Consider the following 20,568-nt stretch of genomic DNA (forward strand, 5'->3'; position numbering starts at 1 on the left):
TTAACACTTAATCAATCTGTAATTTAGGTACGATCAATTAACATCATCATTTTTATTGGTTATTTTTTTACCATTTACAGACTGCTTTTGACTTGCATTATTACTATTGAGGGGTGCAGTGCAAATAGAGCTAATGCTTTGTAACGTGGAACTGCATGTCTTCTAATCCATATCACCTCGGTTATTTATGAAGCACTTATTTTGGTCCACAGTAGGTAAGGTTCAACCGTTCAAATGAAAATGGCAATAACCAAAACGATGCATTCAGCACTTCCATCATACATTTTTCTGGGGATACCAAGGAAAACAAGCCGTATTTACACGAATAAATTTCTTCCTTTTTTTTTTTGTTATTTCAATGTCTGCATTCTCTTCTAGCCGTATTTGCAAGTTGCAAGGAGGGAACACTTAACTGCTCAGCTGAAAGCCATGCTGACAAAAAAAATTGATCTCATCCTTATCCCTGACTTTACATTTCTGTAACTATGCGAATTGAAAGCAAGCCTGAATTGTAAGGCCTTAACTTCGCGCCTGAATTATTTTATAAATGTTTATTATATTTCCATAGTGCATTAGAATAAATTTAAATAATGATCTGACAGAGATGCGAGGATTTAAATGAGATGTGAAGTTTTCGAAAACAGTTGCAGTGCCGCCTGAGACTGTAAAGCTGCATTTCCCGTTTAGTCCAGAGGAGGCAGTAATGCAAAACAAACGAAGCTGGCTACCTTTAAAATATAACGAAGAAGTTGTGTTCCTGGTTGTCCTCATCATAAACTGGGGGGAAAGGGTTGGTGTGTTGTTGACAGGGTAAATAATATGCGCTCCCTGGTGGGACTAGTCTCTGTTATTGCTTTAGCCAGCTTATACCTTTATTCGCTGTCGCTGTACCTTCCAGCGGGACCATGCTCCCGTCCTCGTCCGTCTGACAGCGGTCATGTTGGGTCCGAGCCGCCGCCCGACATCTCGGATGAAGCCTGCAGGTGACCGATGGCAGCTTTCATTCATTCATTAAGCTCAAGACGTATTCGATAATGAAATGAATGAATGAAATAATGAATGAAAGGAATATCTGTAAATCAATTGACCGGATCACGATTTATTTTAAGTTGACTTTCTACCTGGTGCGTCACACTGTGAGTGACGCGTGGATTCCGTGTGTTTATTCCGTGCGGATGTTCCCGCAGGTTGAAGTTTCCTTCAGATCTGGAGGAGTTGAGGGAACTCGCTGAGCTTCTGCAGTTTTACAAGCGGGAACACACCGGCTATGTGCTGCTGCTGTTCTGCAGCGCCTATCTCTACAAGCAGTCCTTTGCCATTCCTGGATCCTCATTCCTGGTGGAGTAAAAATAGTTTTGCATGTTTTCTTTGCTGATGCTGCTGACACTGAAGGATTGGGCAGGAACTTAATTTTTTTCTTAATGTTTGATGTGTTCAAGTGATTAAAACAGCTTGTCAGTCAGACCCAGTACGTGTGAAAGGCTTTCATATGACCTGCACATCTCTTATTGCTTGGGTCTCTTCTTTTTAGATGTTCAAACAACAAAGGAATGTCAGACGTGCCTTTGTGTGATATTTTTCTTCTTCCTTACTTGCAGTAATTTCATCGGCACAGCTCAGTATACCTCAGTTAGATCTGAGCCTTCACCCACCAACCAGATTTTGTTACTGAGCTCCTCCAACTTGTAACTCCTGTTAGATCAGAGTATTTCTCTCCTGTCAAAACAACAGATACAGTAAATCTGAGTGAGGTTAGTGCTCAAATATATTGGTGAAAAGCGTAACCCAGAACTTTTCTACCTCTTATTTTGCAGAACATTCTAGCAGGAGCTATATTTGGTCCTTTTCAAGGACTGCTGCTTGCCTGTGTGCTCACCACTGTGGGCTCCACCATGTGTTACCTCCTGTCCCAGGCCTTTGGAAAGAACTTCATTGTTAACTTCTTTCCAGACAAAGTTTCCACATTACAGAGGAAAGTAAGTACGTGCCAGTCAGTGTTGAATCTAGTACCTGCCATTACCAATATATGGGTAAAATTGATATTATGCTAGCATGAAATTATATTTGACAACATGCATACTTTTAAAGCACTGATTATTTGTTCTATGAGGTGTTAACATATTGAATGCATTACAATCTTGCATGTCACCAAAGTTCAGAAAAACATGTGTCTTAAAGAGAGACACAAAAGATTGTGGGTCAGAGTCTCTCAGGTCTTAGGGTTTGGGTTGATCATGTACACTTTGAGCACATGAACTCCATTACAGTAAAGTCATTGGTTGATTGATGGATAACGAATGTAACTCATCTCACCATTACCCTGCAGGTTGAGGAGAACAAGGACTGTCTGTTCTTCTTTCTTCTCTTCCTGAGATTCTTTCCCATGACTCCCAACTGGTTTCTGAACATGTCTGCTCCAATAGTCAACATCCCCATCACCTTCTTCTTCTGCTCAGTCTTCATTGGTGAGCACACACGTCATCTAACGTACACCCACCTCTTTGCAGCAGTGGGTATGATGTCATTTAAGGATTTAAGGCTTGTTTTGTCATTTTTAAATAATTTTCAATTTGAACAATTGATCAGTTCAAGCCAGTATACCAACGGCTGCAGCTACCTTTTCCTTCATGTGCTCTTACAGGCCTCCTGCCATACAACTTCATCTGCGTCCAGACGGGTGTCATGCTGTCCGAGGTGTCCTCTCTAGATGACTTGTTCTCGTGGGAGCGGCTGCTGCAGCTGCTGGCCATCGCCTGCGTGGCTCTAGTCCCAGGCGCACTCATCCGCCACTTCAGTCAGACTCGTCTCAAACTGGAAGCCCAGTCTCAGAATGGGCTCTCTGCAGATAAGAAGGCCCAGTGATTTGTCCCATGGATGTTTTTCCCTGCTTTAATGCCTTCTGTCTGGTGACTCTTCTGAAAAAGCCTCATGCACACAGATATAAAAGAGATTCTTTTATCAGGGGGTGCTGTTCGGAAGCCACCTGGGGCTGGAAAGGGATTGCACATTTTAGAAAATGAAAATGTGTTACCAAATGTCATCGTTTGTGTGCCACATGCAGAGCGCATGTATATAGATGTTTGAATGTAACCCAATCGTGTGAGAGAAGAATTTTAAGAACTTGTTCTTTTGCTCTCATACTCTTTATGCAGTAATAGTGCTGCTGAAGTGTAAACAGCTTGTGCTTTAAGTGCCTGTTGTGCAGTTTAACGTCTACCTCCAAGAGGAACATGTGGGAAAGTGAACTTCGGTGTATGGATGATGTGTAGTGTGTTTCTTTTGCAGTTGGCCCACAAAAAGTTGTTCATGTATTTTGATGAAATACTTTTTCAGGGATGGATCCTGGCCAAGGAAGTTATTTGAAACAAATTTTAAGGTTTTTTTTTTTGTATATTGTACAAATGTCATGAAAAGTATTCAGTCGAAATGAAAATAAAAAATACCCCAGTATTGAGAACTCATGGCTCCTGAGTAATCAGATGTGAAATTGGATCATTAAGTGTATCTGGGAAATTGAAGTATGTGTTGTTTGGAGGAAGAGACATGGACTGGGTCACAGTACAGTAATGGATAAGGATAAAGACATGAGACTCAATGACATAGAGGTTACACAATAATGAGTTCATGCTTCTGAAGGCTGAGGATATATCTAAAATAAATCTCTGGATCTGCCAATATGAAAAATGATATTCATATTCAGGTACTGCATTCGCACATTTGTGAGGAATTTGGTTTAAACGTTAACTGAAACCGACTCTGAAGGGCAGGACCCCATGTGGCCACTAGAAACCCACTTTACCCACCAGCTAAAGAAATCACTGGAAAGAATTGGGAGTTAAGGTTCACAGCAGTTTCATCTCTATAGATGGAGAAGAATCTATTATCCACAGTAAATGTGTTTCTGCTATGACTATATTAAATGTCACCAGACAGTATGTGGTTCAAAGAAGAATATAACGTGAACCAATAGAAATGGGAAATCCCACTTTCCCATACCCACATGGAACAGTTAATATCTGATTTGATAAGATGTAAATGACTTTATAATTATCTGTCGTACTTGGTACAAAGCACCTGACACATACATATGAGGGGGATGATCATGACTACCATCTGTCCATTAGGCTTCCTTGTAGCTGTGAAGGATAATATAATATAGGATCAAGGTACAATAGTCACATGGGACTATGGCTGAAAAAACGACCTCCATAAATGCAAATCATCCAAACCACTGACAAAACCGCTCATTTGTCCTTTAAGTAATAAAATCCTTGTACCAGTTACATATCCTGTTCCAGTTTGAATCAGTCAACATGAGAAGAATTCCATCAGCCTGAACAACAGCCACTACTGAAGTCTGTTTGTACTGTTGATATTTAATATTTTTCACAGCAGTCCAATACAAAAAGAACCATGAAAAATCACATGTAAATCAAAGAAATACATAAATATGTTTTATACTAACGTCTTTCTATACATTTTTTTTTTAAAGATGACTGGCAATAAATAAGTGACATCTAAAAATAGTGTACAATCCTGAGACTACAGTGGAGCTGTACTGGTCCATATTTCATTGCATACAATACATTTTATGCAGAACATGCAGCAGTCAGTTCAGACTATTTTGAAAATGTTACAATAATCAATAAATAGATCGCTCAGTTTTAAATGATGAAGCAATTGACATCAAATCTCTTGAGTTGAGGAATGTGAAAATGAACCTAATGAAGGTTCCCAGGGCACTTCTTCTCATCTCCGTCTCAGATGTGAAAAAATCTAGAGAGATAAATAAAGAGTAAGAATTCAATTTAAAATAGAACAATTCAAGTACCATCTAAAAAATAACGCGTATGCTTGAGATCCAGACTGTGTGAACCCAATCTATTATTTCATGATATACAAAATGATTTTCTGAACCTCACCAAATTAAGATTCTTTGGTCATGACAAAAACTACAAAGTAACAACATTCTGTGATGTGGCGATGAGGGAAAAGTGATTAAGGAGTCAGAGAGGGAATCTGAGTAATTGCTGGATTACACAAAGTTACATCAGGCTGCAGGGAAGAGATTTTTAGTCTTCACACGTGTACCTCTGTCCATATGCCTGCTCTCTTCCTCCGTCCTTCTGAATATTTGAGAGAGTAAACTTTAAATTGGAAACTACCGGGATATTGCTAATATTTCCTTATTTCTATGTACTCCATCCCAAACTATCTTCCAAGATTCCTTTATATATTTGATGGAAATCTATGAAGGTTTTTATGTTGTCAATATTCTCGTAAATTCACACACACCCCCACCCCTCAAGACCTGTACGTATGTATTTTTTTTCTTTTTACCTAATCACCCTCATTCCCCAGGTAAAAAGTAAGGCACCGTTCTCTCAGCTGCCATTGATGCTTGTGCTCTTCTCTTGTCCACCAGATGACAGTGTAGCACCGCAGGAACCAGGAGGGAAGAGACAATAGTTTGGGTTCTTGGACTTGGTGACAGCATGGATAAACTCTGATGGGAACTCTGGGTAATAAGAGAGAAGGGCCTCTTCCTCATCATCAGCATCGCTTAAAGGAAACAATCGTAGCTTCCAGGGTATCTGAGGCTGCAGGAAGACAGAGGACGTATCATGTAACTGAGGAGCAAGTACATGGAAAAATACATTTATCAATAAATCCATTATGCAACAATCTTCGCATATACTTATAAATAAAGAATATGCATCACGTGGTAAATTGTAACATTCAAACTTCAGTCTACTTATTATAATGCCACTCTAAAAGCTGTGCGTGGCTCTGATGTCTGTTTAATAATAATAATAATAATAATAATAATAATAATAATAATAATAATAATAAACCTTTATTGTCCCACAGTGGGGAAATTTGTGAATAAATTTGTGTTAAACAATGCAGTTTTGAAATAAGGCTTCATCTGTGTGTTGGAGGGCGTAAAGGGCAAAACGGTGAAGTACTGCAAATGACACTTTTGTCAAAGAGGTTGATGAGGACCGACTGGTTTAGTGGAAACTCGTTCCTTCTGTAATCAAAGAGAAGCGGTAAAGCAATCATGCAAATGGAGCAGAATGGAGACAAGTGTCTTTGAAGGGTCTTTTTCAGCGTCACAGCTCACAAAATATGGCTGGGAACGAGCACTGGCTAGTCTGCATTACATGTTTGCCCTCTACATGGCTCCCACCTTTAAAGCAGAAATCGCTTGGCCTCATCTTTTGTGGGCAATGATAATATCCTTCAGTGGTTGCAGTGAAAAATATTTTTTGATAAGTATATCATTATTAAATTCCTCTCCACAGTGACTTCAAATACAAAAAAATGTGAACAATTCTTCCAGTGGTGATCCAGCAGGGATGTTATTTTCTCAGGTAAAAAAATAATATCGTACCAGTTAGCATCAATGTGAAACCATATACTGTATTCTTGGAGGAAAAGGATCAGTAGTAATAAATCACCACACACACATTTATGACTCAATACTCTGATATTCAGAGTCTGTTTTGCTGCCATGTTTTTGATCTCACCAGCCACTCCTTTGAGCTTTGCTGCTCATCAATATCAAGCCGAGCACAAGTCTCCATGGCGCTCTCCTCTCCAGATGTGCATATCCCACCTCCACTGGCTGACAACCTGCTGCCAGATCTGAAATTTTATAAAAAGAAAGATTAAAAAAAGATTAATTAATTCTCACACAAGCTAGATTTACTGTACATACATTTAACAAATCCAAACAGCGATAATTATGCTGCAGTCACTAGCTGTAAGTTTAGGCTTTATTGAGCTCAAATGAACCTGATGTGTTTGAAAAACATTTAATACGACAAGCGCTGCCTGACGTTTATGTTTAGAAATACATTTCCCCCAGTCAAGCTGATTTACATACTCATGATGCAACGGTGTTCAAATGCAATGTGCGCATGTTTGTGTGTTTCCACCTTTTACGACGCCTGCAGCACCTTGTCTTTCCCCAGGATCCTGAGCGCAATTTCTCTCTCAGCTCAAAGACCAGGTGCCTCCTTTCGAAGATTTCATCAGTGAGATCTTCCATCTGAAAAACACACACACAGACAAATAAAAATGATTTTATACAGTCACAATAAATAAATATTCATGTCCAAGAGATGAAACCTCCCTCTGTACCTGGCCCTCCTCACAGTGCTCCCTGTTCTCTCCCTCCTTAAGAACCACAGGTGAGGTGTCAACCACCCTCCAACTGCAAGGAAATACATTAATGATGGAAAGCATGTAGTTTGTCGGTTATGACTTTTCACATAATTATTAAGTAAATGAAGTGTGTTTGATTGCAGAAGAGTCAGAGTTTATCAGTTGTAAATTTAACATCCTGAAAATGAATCAACATAATAAACAAACCCAGGACCTTGAACTTCTACGGTACTTCTTCAGAGGTAGTTGTATTTCCATACCTGGGCGTCAGGATGTCTTTGTATTGCAGCTTCTCCACTTTAGCCACTGACAAGGGAATGACAACGCTGTTGATATTACACACACTCACTCCTTTGCGTTTGCGAACAAGTCCCTAAAAGGACATGACCCAAGTTGAGAACAAACAACACGACAGCTCGCAGCAAGGATCTGGAGTGATCACACATTCAAGGTCATCGTGGATCATCTGTCTTCTGTAGGCAGACCAGGTTTTTCACATTTAACTCACATGCAAATTCAGACGTGCCCTTAAAATTGTCTTATGTGATATTTATCATTTGGTGCAAGATAAATGGGTGTGAGACGTGAGCGTCTGGTGCTGTAGGTGACAAACCACTGTTCTCTCAGGTAGTGTGTAAGTTGTAACGAGGGTGTGTTACCTGTGAAGCCTGCTTGTGTGTAACGTCTGTGTTGCTCTGCATTAACACTTCATCTGAGCTGTCCTCTATGTCACCGGGCAGGAATACATAATCTCCCTTATCTGGACACAAAAACACACAACACACACGCACAGGCCATACGCACACACACAATCGCATCTATAATTAGTACTGGGAGGAACATTTACCAGTTCAGCTGCTTGGAATCAAGCATCTCCCAGTTGTCACCGAATCACAGTTTTACAGTAAACATGTATTAAAGTGTGAGCACACACTTGCATATATATACACACACACACACCTTCTGTCAGCCTGTGGAGGGGTCGTCTCTTTGGTTTCCTTTGACTGGCTCTGCTGTGTTGACTAAACCCTCCATGCTGCTTGTATTTGTGACCTATAATGGCACACACACACACACACACACACACACACACACACACACACACACACACACACACACACACACACACACACACACACACACACACACACACACACACACACACAAAACCATTCATGTAAGTTAAATTAATACATCACTGTATATTTCCTGGTGTCCCAGCCCACCCTTTGGATCCCTGGAGATTTTATCCTTAACCATTACTTCTATTATTGTTGAAAGTCAGCTGCTTCTCACCTTACTAACTGTGTGTCACACTGTCAGGTTCATTCAAGGTTGTCATAATGGAGTCTTTCATTGCTGCAATCAAATCAACTACTAAATTTAGTTCCAATGTTTTACATCAATAATGTAGCATCTCATTTTTGTTGCAGTGTTTTTGATATTTATTCTCACAGACTTCCATTTCCAACATTAACTGACCTCATCAGAAGTCTTTTGTCCACATTTCCATCAGATGCTTATGTGGACAATATGGTTCTATTTCAGCTACAATCAGCTGTGATAAGAGGTTTGTTTCCAAAGATAGCTCTATTTCCTTGACAGGCTGCCTTTTTCTGATTAATGACATCATTTGTGGTGATAAGGGATTTAATGAAAATAACGAATGACATCTCCATTAAGTCCAGTCTGCTTTTGTTGCATTTCTTCTTCTTTATTCCTCTCGACACACCTGTTGCATTACCTCTGGTCTGTTATCACAGATATGTATTGAACACAGTGTTCACTAAACACTCTCACCCTGGACAAAACAACACATCACACAGATTGGTGTCTATCATCATTCTGCTTTGTTGAATATCATGTGAACAAGTGCTACTGAAACCCTGCAGGCAGAGCTGATTTGTGTAAATGAAGAGACACTCAGAGGCTTCAGTGTTATGTAAAAAGATAAAAACTGGTTTTGGTGAAACGCCACATTATTTCATTTCCAAAGGGGAGACGTGTTTAAACGAGGTCATTATAATTACTCAGGAGTTCTAACTCTCTGTCTGTGCTACTATAAGTAACACTTAATAAAACATAGTGAAGTCCAGCAGAGCCGAGAAGAGAACCAGATCATAATTGTATCTTACTGTTCTGTTGCTGCTCTGGTGTGGAGCTGCATCTTTTGCGATGGGCTGAACCACATGGTTGGGCATTAATGAAGAGCGGCCTTTGGTGCCATTCTTCTCTGGCCAGGACCCTTGTTAGGTGGTGGTAAAGAGGAGCGTCTGTATGTGTCCAAAAATAACACCGTTTAGAGAGATTTAGCATTCTCTGAATCTTTTTCTCTTTTCTCTGTGACAGGCAGCACACACACATGCCCACACACACACACACACACACACAGCAGGATACCATTCATTTCTCTCATGTATTTTAATCATCAGCATGAAAAAATTGTTATTATTCTTATTTTAAATAATTATTATTATCCAAAAGTTGGATATTCTAAGAAGTAATGAAAATACTGGCCAACACCCAATCACACTTCAGATTATGAGATTTTGGGGTGGACAGTCAGATTCAGAGGTTGTCCTTCCCAGCCAAACACCAACTCTCCATCCCTTGAGCATGCTCCTGACCCCCCCCCCATCACTTCTACACACTACACACACGATCAACAGATTAATGAACCAACACGGTTTAATGTTGCACCAGGGAATAAAGAACATGTTGAAAATGCATCCAAAACGCCTCTAATCTGAAAAATATTGAAAAATGTCTTTTAAGATGATATCTGAGTGTTTAGACTCTCACGTGTCACGTAGCTGTGTTAATGTTTCCCTTACCTAATGAATGACCCCGGACAGGTTGAGGTTTGGGACTGGAGGTCCTAGATGACGAGGTGCTACCGGAGCTGCAGTCAGGATCCAAGCCCAGAATGACGGGATCACACGAGGAGCGACCTGAGCAGGATGATGTCAAGAGGGAAGAGGACAGGTTGGACGTTGATGTCTCCAAATCCTGAAGCACAAAAGAGACACGACAAAAGATAAAGTTATTTTTCATACAGCGTGAAACCATCAGTAGCATTTCTTTCACTAGAGTATTAGCCGGGATTCTTTCAGCATGTGAGTCATAAGGGTTTGAGAATGTGTGCAATGATTATTCATTACGTTTCACAAGGTCTTTCTATTTCACCTGGAGCTTTCACAAATGATGTTATGTGTTAATATTAACATATATAAAAAAATGTTGATTTCCATTAAGTTGTGCTACACTGATTCAAAATGCTCCTCGATCGTCTGAGTTACATCAGCATCACACAAAGGAATTTAACTCAATGCTGGGTCAGATTGTTGATGCTTCAATTTTAGACTAAAATTTACAGCATGAAAGGTTCATTTTGATCGCATTGCTGCTCACGCTGACAAACACACTACTGAGCCAAATAGATATTCAGTACGTTTATAATTAAGATAGGATTTGTTAAGTGAGGGTTTATCTTTAATAGCTGCCTTATTTGTTTGAAACTGATCCAAGAAACACGAATGTTTAATTAAAAGCAGGCGTCCTGCTCTGAACATTAATTCCTGTTTAATTTGACGATCTATTTGAGTGGCTTGGAATTAACCCACTGATGACTGACTAATGGCAGCTGCATCTGACACGAAACCATTTACACAACAATAAAAAATGTTTTACTGTACACATTAACATTTTTTCAAGAGATTTAAAAAAATTACCATGAAACTCAAAATGATTTTTAAGTGATGAAATGTCACTGAAGTCAATGGTGACGGCAATTCTGAAATCAGTCACAGTGTCTTGTTGTCTTTACTGTTCTGTCATCAGAACAGAGACAGGAAAACAAACGCAAACCCCCCTGCTGATTTCTAGCGTCCCTCCTCCCATGATGGACACTGGGCTACATTTTAAAGAGAGGAAATTGAATTTCTCAACATCATAGAGCACATTATAATAAAAATGTAGGTCTATTTATTTGATAATGACTCTTATTAACAGACATACTAAAGATGAAACAGGAAATTGCACCAAGAACTCATTACATTCTCAGAGACAGGCTCCTATTGTTAAAGTGGAAGTATATTTACTATAACCCTCCACTTACTCTAATTACAGGAACATTTGCGTTGCTACTTTCCATTCCCGTTACAGTATTTACAGGTAAATGTCATACAGAATGTACTTTTTGCTGTGTATGTGTGGGCAGATGGACAGACAGGGAGCCTCATGCTGCCCACCTGATGTCTGTTGGGGCTGAAGGCGCTGACGGTGAACAACTTGGGCTTGTGGTAGACAGCCAGAGGTCGGGTCCGGGCACACGCGTCTGCTTTGAGCTTCCTGGTTCCCAATCTCCTTTTCCTGCAGCTATCAAACACAACAGTATCACCCAAACTCTGACCACTGCAGAACAGAGATTAGATGAACTCAGGGAAATGACTCACACTGACTCCCCCACACTACAGAATAAATGAAGGCTTTTAATGCGACAAAATAAAGGACTGCATCAGGGAACAATTACTACTTTATAAGATCTGGTCTCTGGCGTTGTTCACACAATGTTATTGATGCTGTCGGTTCATTTGTTTTTTATGGAACTACACTATGTGTAGTTGTGTTCTACGGAGGTGGACAACAAAGGAAACCAACTTATCAAAAGTCTCATTGGTCTTAACTTCTTCCAACCCCTTCTAACACAGCTAAACACACAGATTGTCTGTTTTTTATTTTATTTTATTTTTTAGTACATGGCTTTTATCTTCATGGCCAGATGGGACAATTAAAAAAGGAATCATGAAGGAAAGACATAAAGGGGTGATTCAAGTTGGTCCAGATGGCGGGGACTTACTCGGCTGTTTCACCGGGTTATGTTACAGTCAGGCTGCATGTTTTTAAGTCTGATAACCGCTTAGACTTAAGGCCTGAAAGGAACATCATGCAAACTTTTATCAATATGAGTTCTACTGATTTGCTTCAAATTGGATCTATTTTTCCTGTTATTTTAATCAAAGGTAATCTATTAAAATCCAGTAAATCTATTTATGACCTATTATTTTGCTGCTGTTAATCAACGAGAAGGAATACAAAATAGATCTGATATATGAAATAAAGTAGGTGTGTTTGCGTGTGTGTGTGTGCATTTTGTCTACCTTGTGAAGGCTAGCGTGTGTGGCTGTTTGGAGAGCGGCGAGAGGCTGAGAGGAGGCATCAGACTGTTGACGAGCTGACTGAGCTGAGCGCTCTGTAACGAACACACCAGACCAACACACTGACTGGGTTAGTGTATGGAGCTGTGTGACATTAGGTCTTTGCACTAGCCCCCTCCCCCACCCCCTACCTGTCTCTCTATATTGTGCAGGAGCCGATTGGGGCTGTAGGGTTCAGGGTCTGAATCCAAAGCCCTACAAGACAACCCCCCCATCTCTCTCAGCAGGGACGGCTGGACCCGGTAGTCTGTCAGAGGCTGGGAGTCTGCAAGTACCACGCCACCCTTAGGCGGGCGCACACACACACACACACACACACACACGCACACACACACACACACACACACACGCACGCACACACACAGGTGCTGTTTCTGATATTGATCATCAAAATTAAAGCTCATTTTTGATTGATTTTTTTAAAATATACCAATCTAACAACAATTTAATGATGTATGTATCCCACCACCGTACTCATGAAACTTTTCATGAAAGTTGGTTACAGTTTTAAAATGTAGCTGCAGTAAAATCTAACCTCACTGATTCTGCAGCTGAAGCTAACAGACCCTTTTCTCTTCTCTGTATTTCAGGACCCTGATAAATGACTCTCTGGCTAACAGCTCTAACGCCTGCCAATCACTGACGTGGCTACAGAGGACTTCATTCTTACCTTGATGGAGCGGATATGCTTGTGGAGCTCGACCATTTGTTGTATCCTCCCCTCCAGCTCAGACAGTCGTAGCTGCAGCCAGCTCCAGCGGCTGCCCAGCTCCGCTCTCTCCTCCAGCCACTGCCTCTCACAGCTGCTGCCGTTCGCAGGAGGAGCAGGGTGACGGACGGCAGAGGACAGTTAGACCCGTACAGAGCGGCAGGGAGAAAGCACTATTTCATTTCTGACAAAAAGCACTACATGCCTCCAACCATCTTAAAGGAGCATTATTAAATACTTTGGAATTTTTCTCATGAATGTATTAAAATGTAAAGATGCTTACTGCAGTCATTAAATCCTATTTGGACACTTAGAGTATGAAACAAGATTAGCATATCAGAATCATTTCTAGCCAAGTGTGTCACCAGAGAGATCAGTGGGAGGGGGACAAAGACAGACAGAACCAACAGACTGTACCAAACCGCTTGTCAGTTCATACATTTGTCCTGAGGTGCTCATCATATGACCTCATTTACACAGACGTGTTGCCATGTGTACATTGTTAAGGAGCCCGACAGCCTCGGGGGGGGGGGGGGGGTTACAAAAGCTTATGTAGGCCAAAAAATAAAACACTGTTGATTTGTGTTGTGTGTCTGGAGTATGTTTCCATGGCACTGGCCTGTTCAGTTAAGTGTTAAATCTGTGAAAGAGAGTGTGAGTAGGTGAGTGTGTGTGTGTGTGTGTGTGTGTGTGTGTGTGTGTGTGTGTGTGTGTGTGTGTGTGTGTGTGTGTGTGTGTGTGTGTGTGTGTGTGTGTCTGGTTGGCTACTTTCAGCGGTTGCCATGGCAGCGCTCTTAGACCTTGGCTGGGCCAGGGGAGGACTCCCCTACCTCACACACTGATGTAGGACACAGAAAGGTTAGGCCTCAACAAGCAGCTACAGAATGTCTGACAAAAACCCCTTCTGACGTTACGACTTTCTTTTTATATTATCAGTGTATGAATAACACACAACATGTGGTGTAGTTTGTTAACCTGATGACAACAAAAGGAGAACAAGGCCTGTGATTGGATAAAAACTAACTTCTAAGCCTGAGCTGGCATGTTTGCTCAGAAACCGACCCTCCTTCCCTCTCATCTCTTTCTCCCACAGACAATGAGCAGACCTGACCACCCCTGCAGCTCTTTCCAACTGTAAAATGAGAAAATTCCTGGAATATTTGCCAAAGCGGTGGGAGAATAAGAAAGAGAGGACGTGAAAGGAAAGGCTGCTTTCATAGCTGTTACGGTGTAACTTCCCAAACTACATAATTATGTATATTTTTTAGCTGTTTGGTTTGCTGAATCCACACTGAATAAAAGGCCAGCCCCAACATGTAGTTCTAGGGTTACAGATTCTCCTTGAACAGTGTTTCTTGGCTCTTTCAGAGGCAGTGGGGCTGTTGGGTGTGACCCACAGTGAAACCTTCCAACACGGAGCCCTTCATGGATACTCCCATACTGTAAATTTAAAATTATGCACACCCACAAAACAGAAAATGAGCCACAGCTGGATGGATGTGGGTCTGCAGGTCTGTTGGGACATCTCAATAATTATCCCGTCACATGTTCATACTTAGATGTTAAAGGCTGAACATTTTATGTTTTCTCAAGGGAGGAAATGACCTACACCTCCTCCAGCGAGGGGATGTCTTCTTCAAGGAGGAAGCTGCCATAAAAACTCTCCAGGGGGAGGTTCACTGACAACCTCAGGTCATTGTTCAAGTTCATGCTAAACACACGCTGACACTTCCTGGGTGACAGACGCAGGCACGCGCTACAATACACATAAAACACCCTCTACCATTCCCTGCCTCAGTACCAATAAAACATATCTCAGTGTTCTAAACGGCTCCGGTTTATTTCCTGGACCTGAGAATCACAGGAAACAGGAGTTCAAGAAGTAAATCCCAGTGGAGAAATCTTCTTCACTGAGTACGAAGGAGACACAAAAAAAACAACATCCAACTGAAAAGGTCACGGCACAAAGGGGACTAGGAGAGCGCATACTGGCAAGGCTGCTTAAAGGTTCTTGGAGCTTACTCCAGACCCCCTCCCTCACCAAAAGATGTCATCTCCCCCATTCCACTGGGTGTTACATCTAACTGAGATGTTCTCCTGTTTGACAAAAAAATAGATAACATAAAAAGCATAACACATCAGACATCATGAGATGCTTTACTTCAGTGTTAAAGAAAGGTAAATGTCCTGAACCCACCCCAAAAATCAATCCACCGTTCCACAAAATCTCATAGAAACCCGTCAGGAGATTCCTACGATGTTGTCCTAGTATACACGTCTCATCTCAAAGTCTTCTTTTAAATACAGATGTCATGCAAAGAATCTAGTTACAGCTGTAATGTTGTACAGCTTCTTTACAGCAGTTTCATTTCAAATCAAGTGAGACACTAAGTGGGCAGGAGAAGTTCTCTGGTCAGGGGGAAAGACGTGTGATTGACAGCAGCGATGGAGTTCTCAAAATAAAGACAGAATTATTACCCTCGCAGTTTGTTCCCTGAAATCTCTGACATCTCAGGTCTACAGTTTGACTCCAACTCCAGGCCCTATATGGGTCTATTTCTCTACTAATTTTGGTCCCTTTATCTCAACTGCCAGCCTGAAAAACAATCTTAAAAAATAAGAACTTTTTTTTTTCCACAGAAAAGAATTTGTTTTCTGTCACAGATTATAGCTCAATCTCAGCCATCCCTCGCTTTCATACTGTAATGTTTCCCATTAACCTTTCAGCATGATGTTATTTAAATATCAACCAAAGTAAATACATTACGCAAATGCGTAAAAGTAATGTTTTTGTGTGTGATGTGCGCCGTTTTGATGACATAACAGTTATAGTGCTCTCTTTATAATGTCACAGCTGGCTGCTGGAACGTCTCCTGTTTATTTCCTGGCCTGCCAGTAATGTGAACTGGTCGTCTGTGAATGGGTGGAAAGCGCGGAAAGAAAATACGTGTGCACACGTATTAAAAATGTCATCACACTCCCCACAGCCGGGAGGACAAAAGTCACACTCAAGTCAACCATACTGTAAACTCTTCTAAAGGCCAAGTCAAATACTCTGTACGCTGTAGACAGCTGACTCCCCAAAACATCCAAACACAATCCATCCTCTTGAAATAAGGTCAGGATTTTTTGTGTCATCCCAGGCCTATGAAGATGTGTGGGGATTTAATGTCCTGTTTCTACTCACACACACACACACACACACACACACACACACACACACACACACACACACATGCACACACACCCACACACACCTGAATAAATACACTTGTTCTATCCATTCTATCTGTCCTCTCCTCTGCGATCAGCTAAGAAGGAGCCTGGGGTGAGAGTTCTCCTCTGAGCACTCCCCACTAGTCTGAATTAAAACCAAGCCAGTCGGCCCGGCATGATCCACAGCTGGCTTCTGGCAACCAAATCCCAGCAAAGCACAACAAACAGCTTGGCAGCAAGACCGCAATCCAGTTTGTGAGACAGTTTTCTTCAACATTAGCTGCTAACTGTGCGACACTGCACGGAGAGAAAGACACGGTCCTGGGAATTTCTGCAGTCTCTTCTCTGGAGCTTGTTTTGTCAGCTGCAATAACCATCTGTGACATCTGCGTACGCACTCAAGTACAAAATGAGAAGCAGACCTAAAATCCAAGGCAGCCCACAACTCCAGAAAAAAGGAAGCTGGTCTTATGATTTAGTTTAAAAAAAAATTTAAAAAAAGGGGAGAAAAAAGATCGCAACTCTTCCAAGATCTGTGAGTGGAAATTATGTTTTTTTAAATGATGAATGCATCCCAGGAAAAGAGAAATGTCTTGTAAACAAGTAAGTGATTTACTGTATAACCATGAATCGGTTACTATCACATTGTTTAATAAGTTCTCATCACTTCTGAAAAATACAACAAAAATATAACCCAGGCCTGTACGATATTTCACAGTAGCGATCATATCATATATATTTACCGTATAATGTCTCATATCATTTTGTTTAGCCAATCGTATTCTTTACAGCAATAATTTTCATCATTTGCATGAAAACAGCACAAGATATGAAGGAATATAAAAATGACACACCATGGAAGGTTCTTTTTTTTCTGCCACATGTTCCATTTTATTTTGTGTGAATTTATATGGTAATTATTATAACACTGAATGTTTTTCATTTATTTATTGTATTATTTTTATCTATCATATACAGAATTCACATTTGGCTGAAAGCTTATCTTCAATGTTTTCCCAAGTGATTTCAAGAATGTTAAATTTTCTTATCCTAAACTAATCTTATCCTCAACCAGGACGGGATTCTTGTTGGATACTCACGCGGGTGAAGTCTTGATATTGCCAAATGTCACCCCCTCCTCTTGCTCCTCATCCGAGCTGCTGCTAACTGTGGCATCAGAGTCCAAATCCTCCTGAAGGCCTCTCAGCACCGCCTGGCCGGAGACGCTGAACTCTCCGACCTCTGCGAGGGAAGACAAGGCCGTGGACTCACCCAGCCAGACAGAGTCCCCTTGCAGAGGTAGTATGGAACCCAAACTGTCAAGAGAACCACCTCCAGGTCCACAAAGCTTTTTCAGCCCCTCCAGCTGCTGGGTGCAGTGCAGCACAGCGTGCTCTCCTAACAGGGCTTGCAGTCGCCTTTGCAGCCCCTGAGCCCGGTTCTGGAGTCCTGCCTGCCTGGAGAGATGCTCCTGCACAGCCTCCTCCAGGATAACTCTGGACGGCAGCTGGTCAGAGTTCACGCTCTCACTGCAAGACTGCATTGAGGAGAGAGGGGGAAGGCCCCTCACAGACACTTTCTCCTGTGTCAGTAAAGGTGGGGGTGTGCAAAACTGGTGATTTTTGTCCCCATGGGAATATAAAGGTGGAGATGTGGCAAAGACAGAATGGAAGTGACGAATGTGACCACCATCTGGGCCATTATTGGGAGCAGGTTTGCATGCATGCAGCAGACAAGCCTCTTGGCCATTGTGCTGACGGACTAACAACATGTCTGATACACCTGGGAAGACCGAGGCCACCTGATGGGAATCTTTGAGGACCTCACTGGGGGAGGGGAGGATGAGGAGGGGAGGAGGGCCAGAGAGGAGATCTGTCTCGCATTGGTTGGCAGACTCCAGCAGACACTGGGATAGCACTGTGTTAGCAGGCGTGTCCAAGGGGATCATGGGAAGACAGGAGTCCAGAGAAGGGAATAAAGGAAGGTTCTGCCACATCGTCTGGACGCTATCAACATGTGTGGGTGTCATCTGAGGCTCCAGCTCACGGCTGCACATGGCTGAGTCCAATCTGACAGCAGCAGGACGTGAGGACAAGTGGATTCCGTGCCCATCTTTCAGGATTTTGGTCAGGGCTGGAGCCATGACACGTTCTGAGCCTCTGTTCTAGACTAATTCACCTGATGGATGAGAACACAGGGTTATCAATTTCATCAACTAGTTTAATCTCAATGTAAGAAGATGCTGTTTTTGACTTCATAGTTGACTGATTTTTTCTGCTTATTCTTTTAATATTTTTTGTCAAAGCAATAAAAACAGTCACAGTGTACAACTTGTTTAAAGTTGGCTTTTTAAATAATTATTTAGCTTGACTGATGCTAGTATGGTCATTTTAAAAAAAACAAAAAACTCTCGTGTTGGGGGTGTTAAAAGCTTGGTGAGGGTTGAGTCATGTAAATGTTGGTCCTGTTGTTCTGACTCTTCTATTTTCCAGCTAAAATCTGAGACATTGAAAGCAGCATCGTAATGTTTCCCTGACTAGAGGCGCTGCTCGTCAACCTACGTTACGTCTCCAACTCAATCAATCAATCAATCAATCAATCAATAAGCCAATCAATCAATCCGTTAAAAGATAGCTACGAGGGAAATGGGTGGAAGTGATCTGATAAACAACCAAAACAACAACAACAACAACACATGTAGGACTCCGGAAACAGCAGCTCACGCACCGTTACGGGTTCATGACAGATCAGTTCAACACAACAGCAACATGACATCACTGCAGCCCCAACAAGAGCTCAAGCTAGCGTTAGCTAGACCGTCATCGGTAACGGGCGTTACCGTCAACACTCCGATAAGACTTTTCCTTTTTTTGTATTTCTTTTGGAAATGACTCACCTGAGCAGGAGGTGAAGAGTTGACTCTCCATCTTTTATTCCAAAGAGATCAGGGGCTGAATTTGTCTGTTTTCCATTCGCTACAGTTTATAATTCCGTTTTCCGTCCATAAAAATCAGAGTAAGTGTCTTTCCAAGCTGACAGTTATTTTTTCCCCGGACCGACTCCGCTCGCCTTCCCGCTGACGTTGCGCCTCCTTCTCCGCTCCGCTCCTCAACTGTTGAGCGGACGGGATTGAGTCTGACTGAGGGGGGCTGGACCAGACGTGTGAGGCGTTCACGGAGTCCCCACAACATTGGAAATTTTTAGAATTAACGAATACATTGCGCCCTCGCGCGATCGCGCATCAACGATTGCGACTCCACCTCAACGCGGATTTTGGTTGGCAGTCACGTGATACAGTACGCGCATTCTATTGGCTAACGGCATCCGGAAGTGCGCTCGTTCTGTGAGTGTCGGACTTATGTGAGACACAAACGTGCTTTAAACAGTCTATTCAGAGTGTGGGAAAAGGTAATACAGATAGAAGGTGGTTTTATATCAGTATGGGGAGGGTTCATAAACGTTTAAATTACCATAAAAAATAAGATAAATAGATCGCAATCTTGATCGCAAATTCCTCAATCGCGTGTGCACTGTATACCTATGAGAAGTGCACAACATTCAAAAAATGTAACGATTTATAACGTTATAAAGACTTGTAAATAAGTTGATTTATCAATAACAACTAATAACAACTTATAACGACTTATTAATAAGTAGACTTATCAATAACGACTTACAACGACATTAATAACGACTTATTGATAACAACTTACAAGTTGTTACAAGTCGTTATAATGACTTATTTTAATAATGACTTTTTAATATGTTGTTATGAGTCATTATATTGACTTATTAGCAAGTCAACTTATTAACTGAATATTAGTAAGTTGTTATAAGTAATAAAGACTAATTAATATTTATATAACTACTTATTAATAAATCGTTGTAAGTCATTATTAATATCAACTTATTAATAAGTAAGAACGACTTATTACTTCTGTTTCTCGGACTATTTATTCTAACATGTATTTAATAAGAATTTAAAAGCTTTTGTCGCGTAATTATCTCATATTCAAAGCAATGTTATCTCATGAAGGTACGGAAACTACCTCATAATCGCACAATATGAAATAATAATTACATGACTGCTTTGTCATAATTTCAAGAAAAAATTGTCACATTTTAACAGCTGGATTTTTTGTACCCATTGAGAATATTTTGTAATTATATTACAGTATACATTTCATTATCACCTAATTAAGAATTCACAATTGTGGAAAAAAATGAAAAAATATGGTGATAGATGTGTCTATC

The 20,568-nt window shown here is 41.2% G+C and overlaps 2 protein-coding genes across 5 annotated transcripts; one reads left to right on the forward strand and one right to left on the reverse strand.

The window, feature by feature from the left end:
* The first annotated feature begins 771 nt into the window (after positions 1 to 771).
* tmem41aa (transmembrane protein 41aa) lies at positions 772 to 3,442 on the forward strand. Its single transcript, XM_068329631.1, has 5 exons — positions 772 to 983; positions 1,188 to 1,338; positions 1,815 to 1,976; positions 2,327 to 2,465; positions 2,642 to 3,442. Exons 1-5 carry the CDS (start codon positions 820 to 822, stop codon positions 2,860 to 2,862), a joined length of 837 nt encoding a protein of 278 aa, XP_068185732.1. The 5' UTR covers positions 772 to 819; the 3' UTR covers positions 2,863 to 3,442.
* Positions 3,443 to 4,367: 925 nt separating this feature from the next.
* kansl1l (KAT8 regulatory NSL complex subunit 1-like) lies at positions 4,368 to 19,442 on the reverse strand. Of its 4 annotated transcripts, none has more exons than XM_068329401.1 (16): positions 19,211 to 19,440; positions 17,415 to 18,492; positions 13,060 to 13,192; positions 12,521 to 12,673; positions 12,333 to 12,424; positions 11,424 to 11,550; positions 10,008 to 10,182; positions 9,309 to 9,446; positions 8,134 to 8,226; positions 7,833 to 7,933; positions 7,434 to 7,546; positions 7,150 to 7,222; positions 6,945 to 7,057; positions 6,534 to 6,651; positions 5,341 to 5,600; positions 4,368 to 4,776 (listed from the first exon to the last, which is right to left on the reverse strand). In XM_068329401.1, exons 2-15 carry the CDS (start codon positions 18,455 to 18,457, stop codon positions 5,385 to 5,387), a joined length of 2,688 nt encoding a protein of 895 aa, XP_068185502.1. In that variant the 5' UTR covers positions 18,458 to 18,492; positions 19,211 to 19,440; the 3' UTR covers positions 4,368 to 4,776; positions 5,341 to 5,384. The 4 variants fall into 4 exon arrangements, with proteins under 4 accessions (XP_068185502.1, XP_068185501.1, XP_068185500.1 ...); XM_068329400.1 differs by having other exon boundaries at positions 5,378 to 5,600; positions 13,060 to 13,195; XM_068329399.1 differs by having other exon boundaries at positions 13,060 to 13,195.
* Between the last annotated feature and the right edge of the window lie 1,126 nt (positions 19,443 to 20,568).

The sequence above is a fragment of the Antennarius striatus genome, chromosome 12 (genome assembly GCF_040054535.1).
Source record: "Antennarius striatus isolate MH-2024 chromosome 12, ASM4005453v1, whole genome shotgun sequence".
In the NCBI taxonomy this organism is placed as follows: domain Eukaryota; kingdom Metazoa; phylum Chordata; class Actinopteri; order Lophiiformes; family Antennariidae; genus Antennarius; species Antennarius striatus.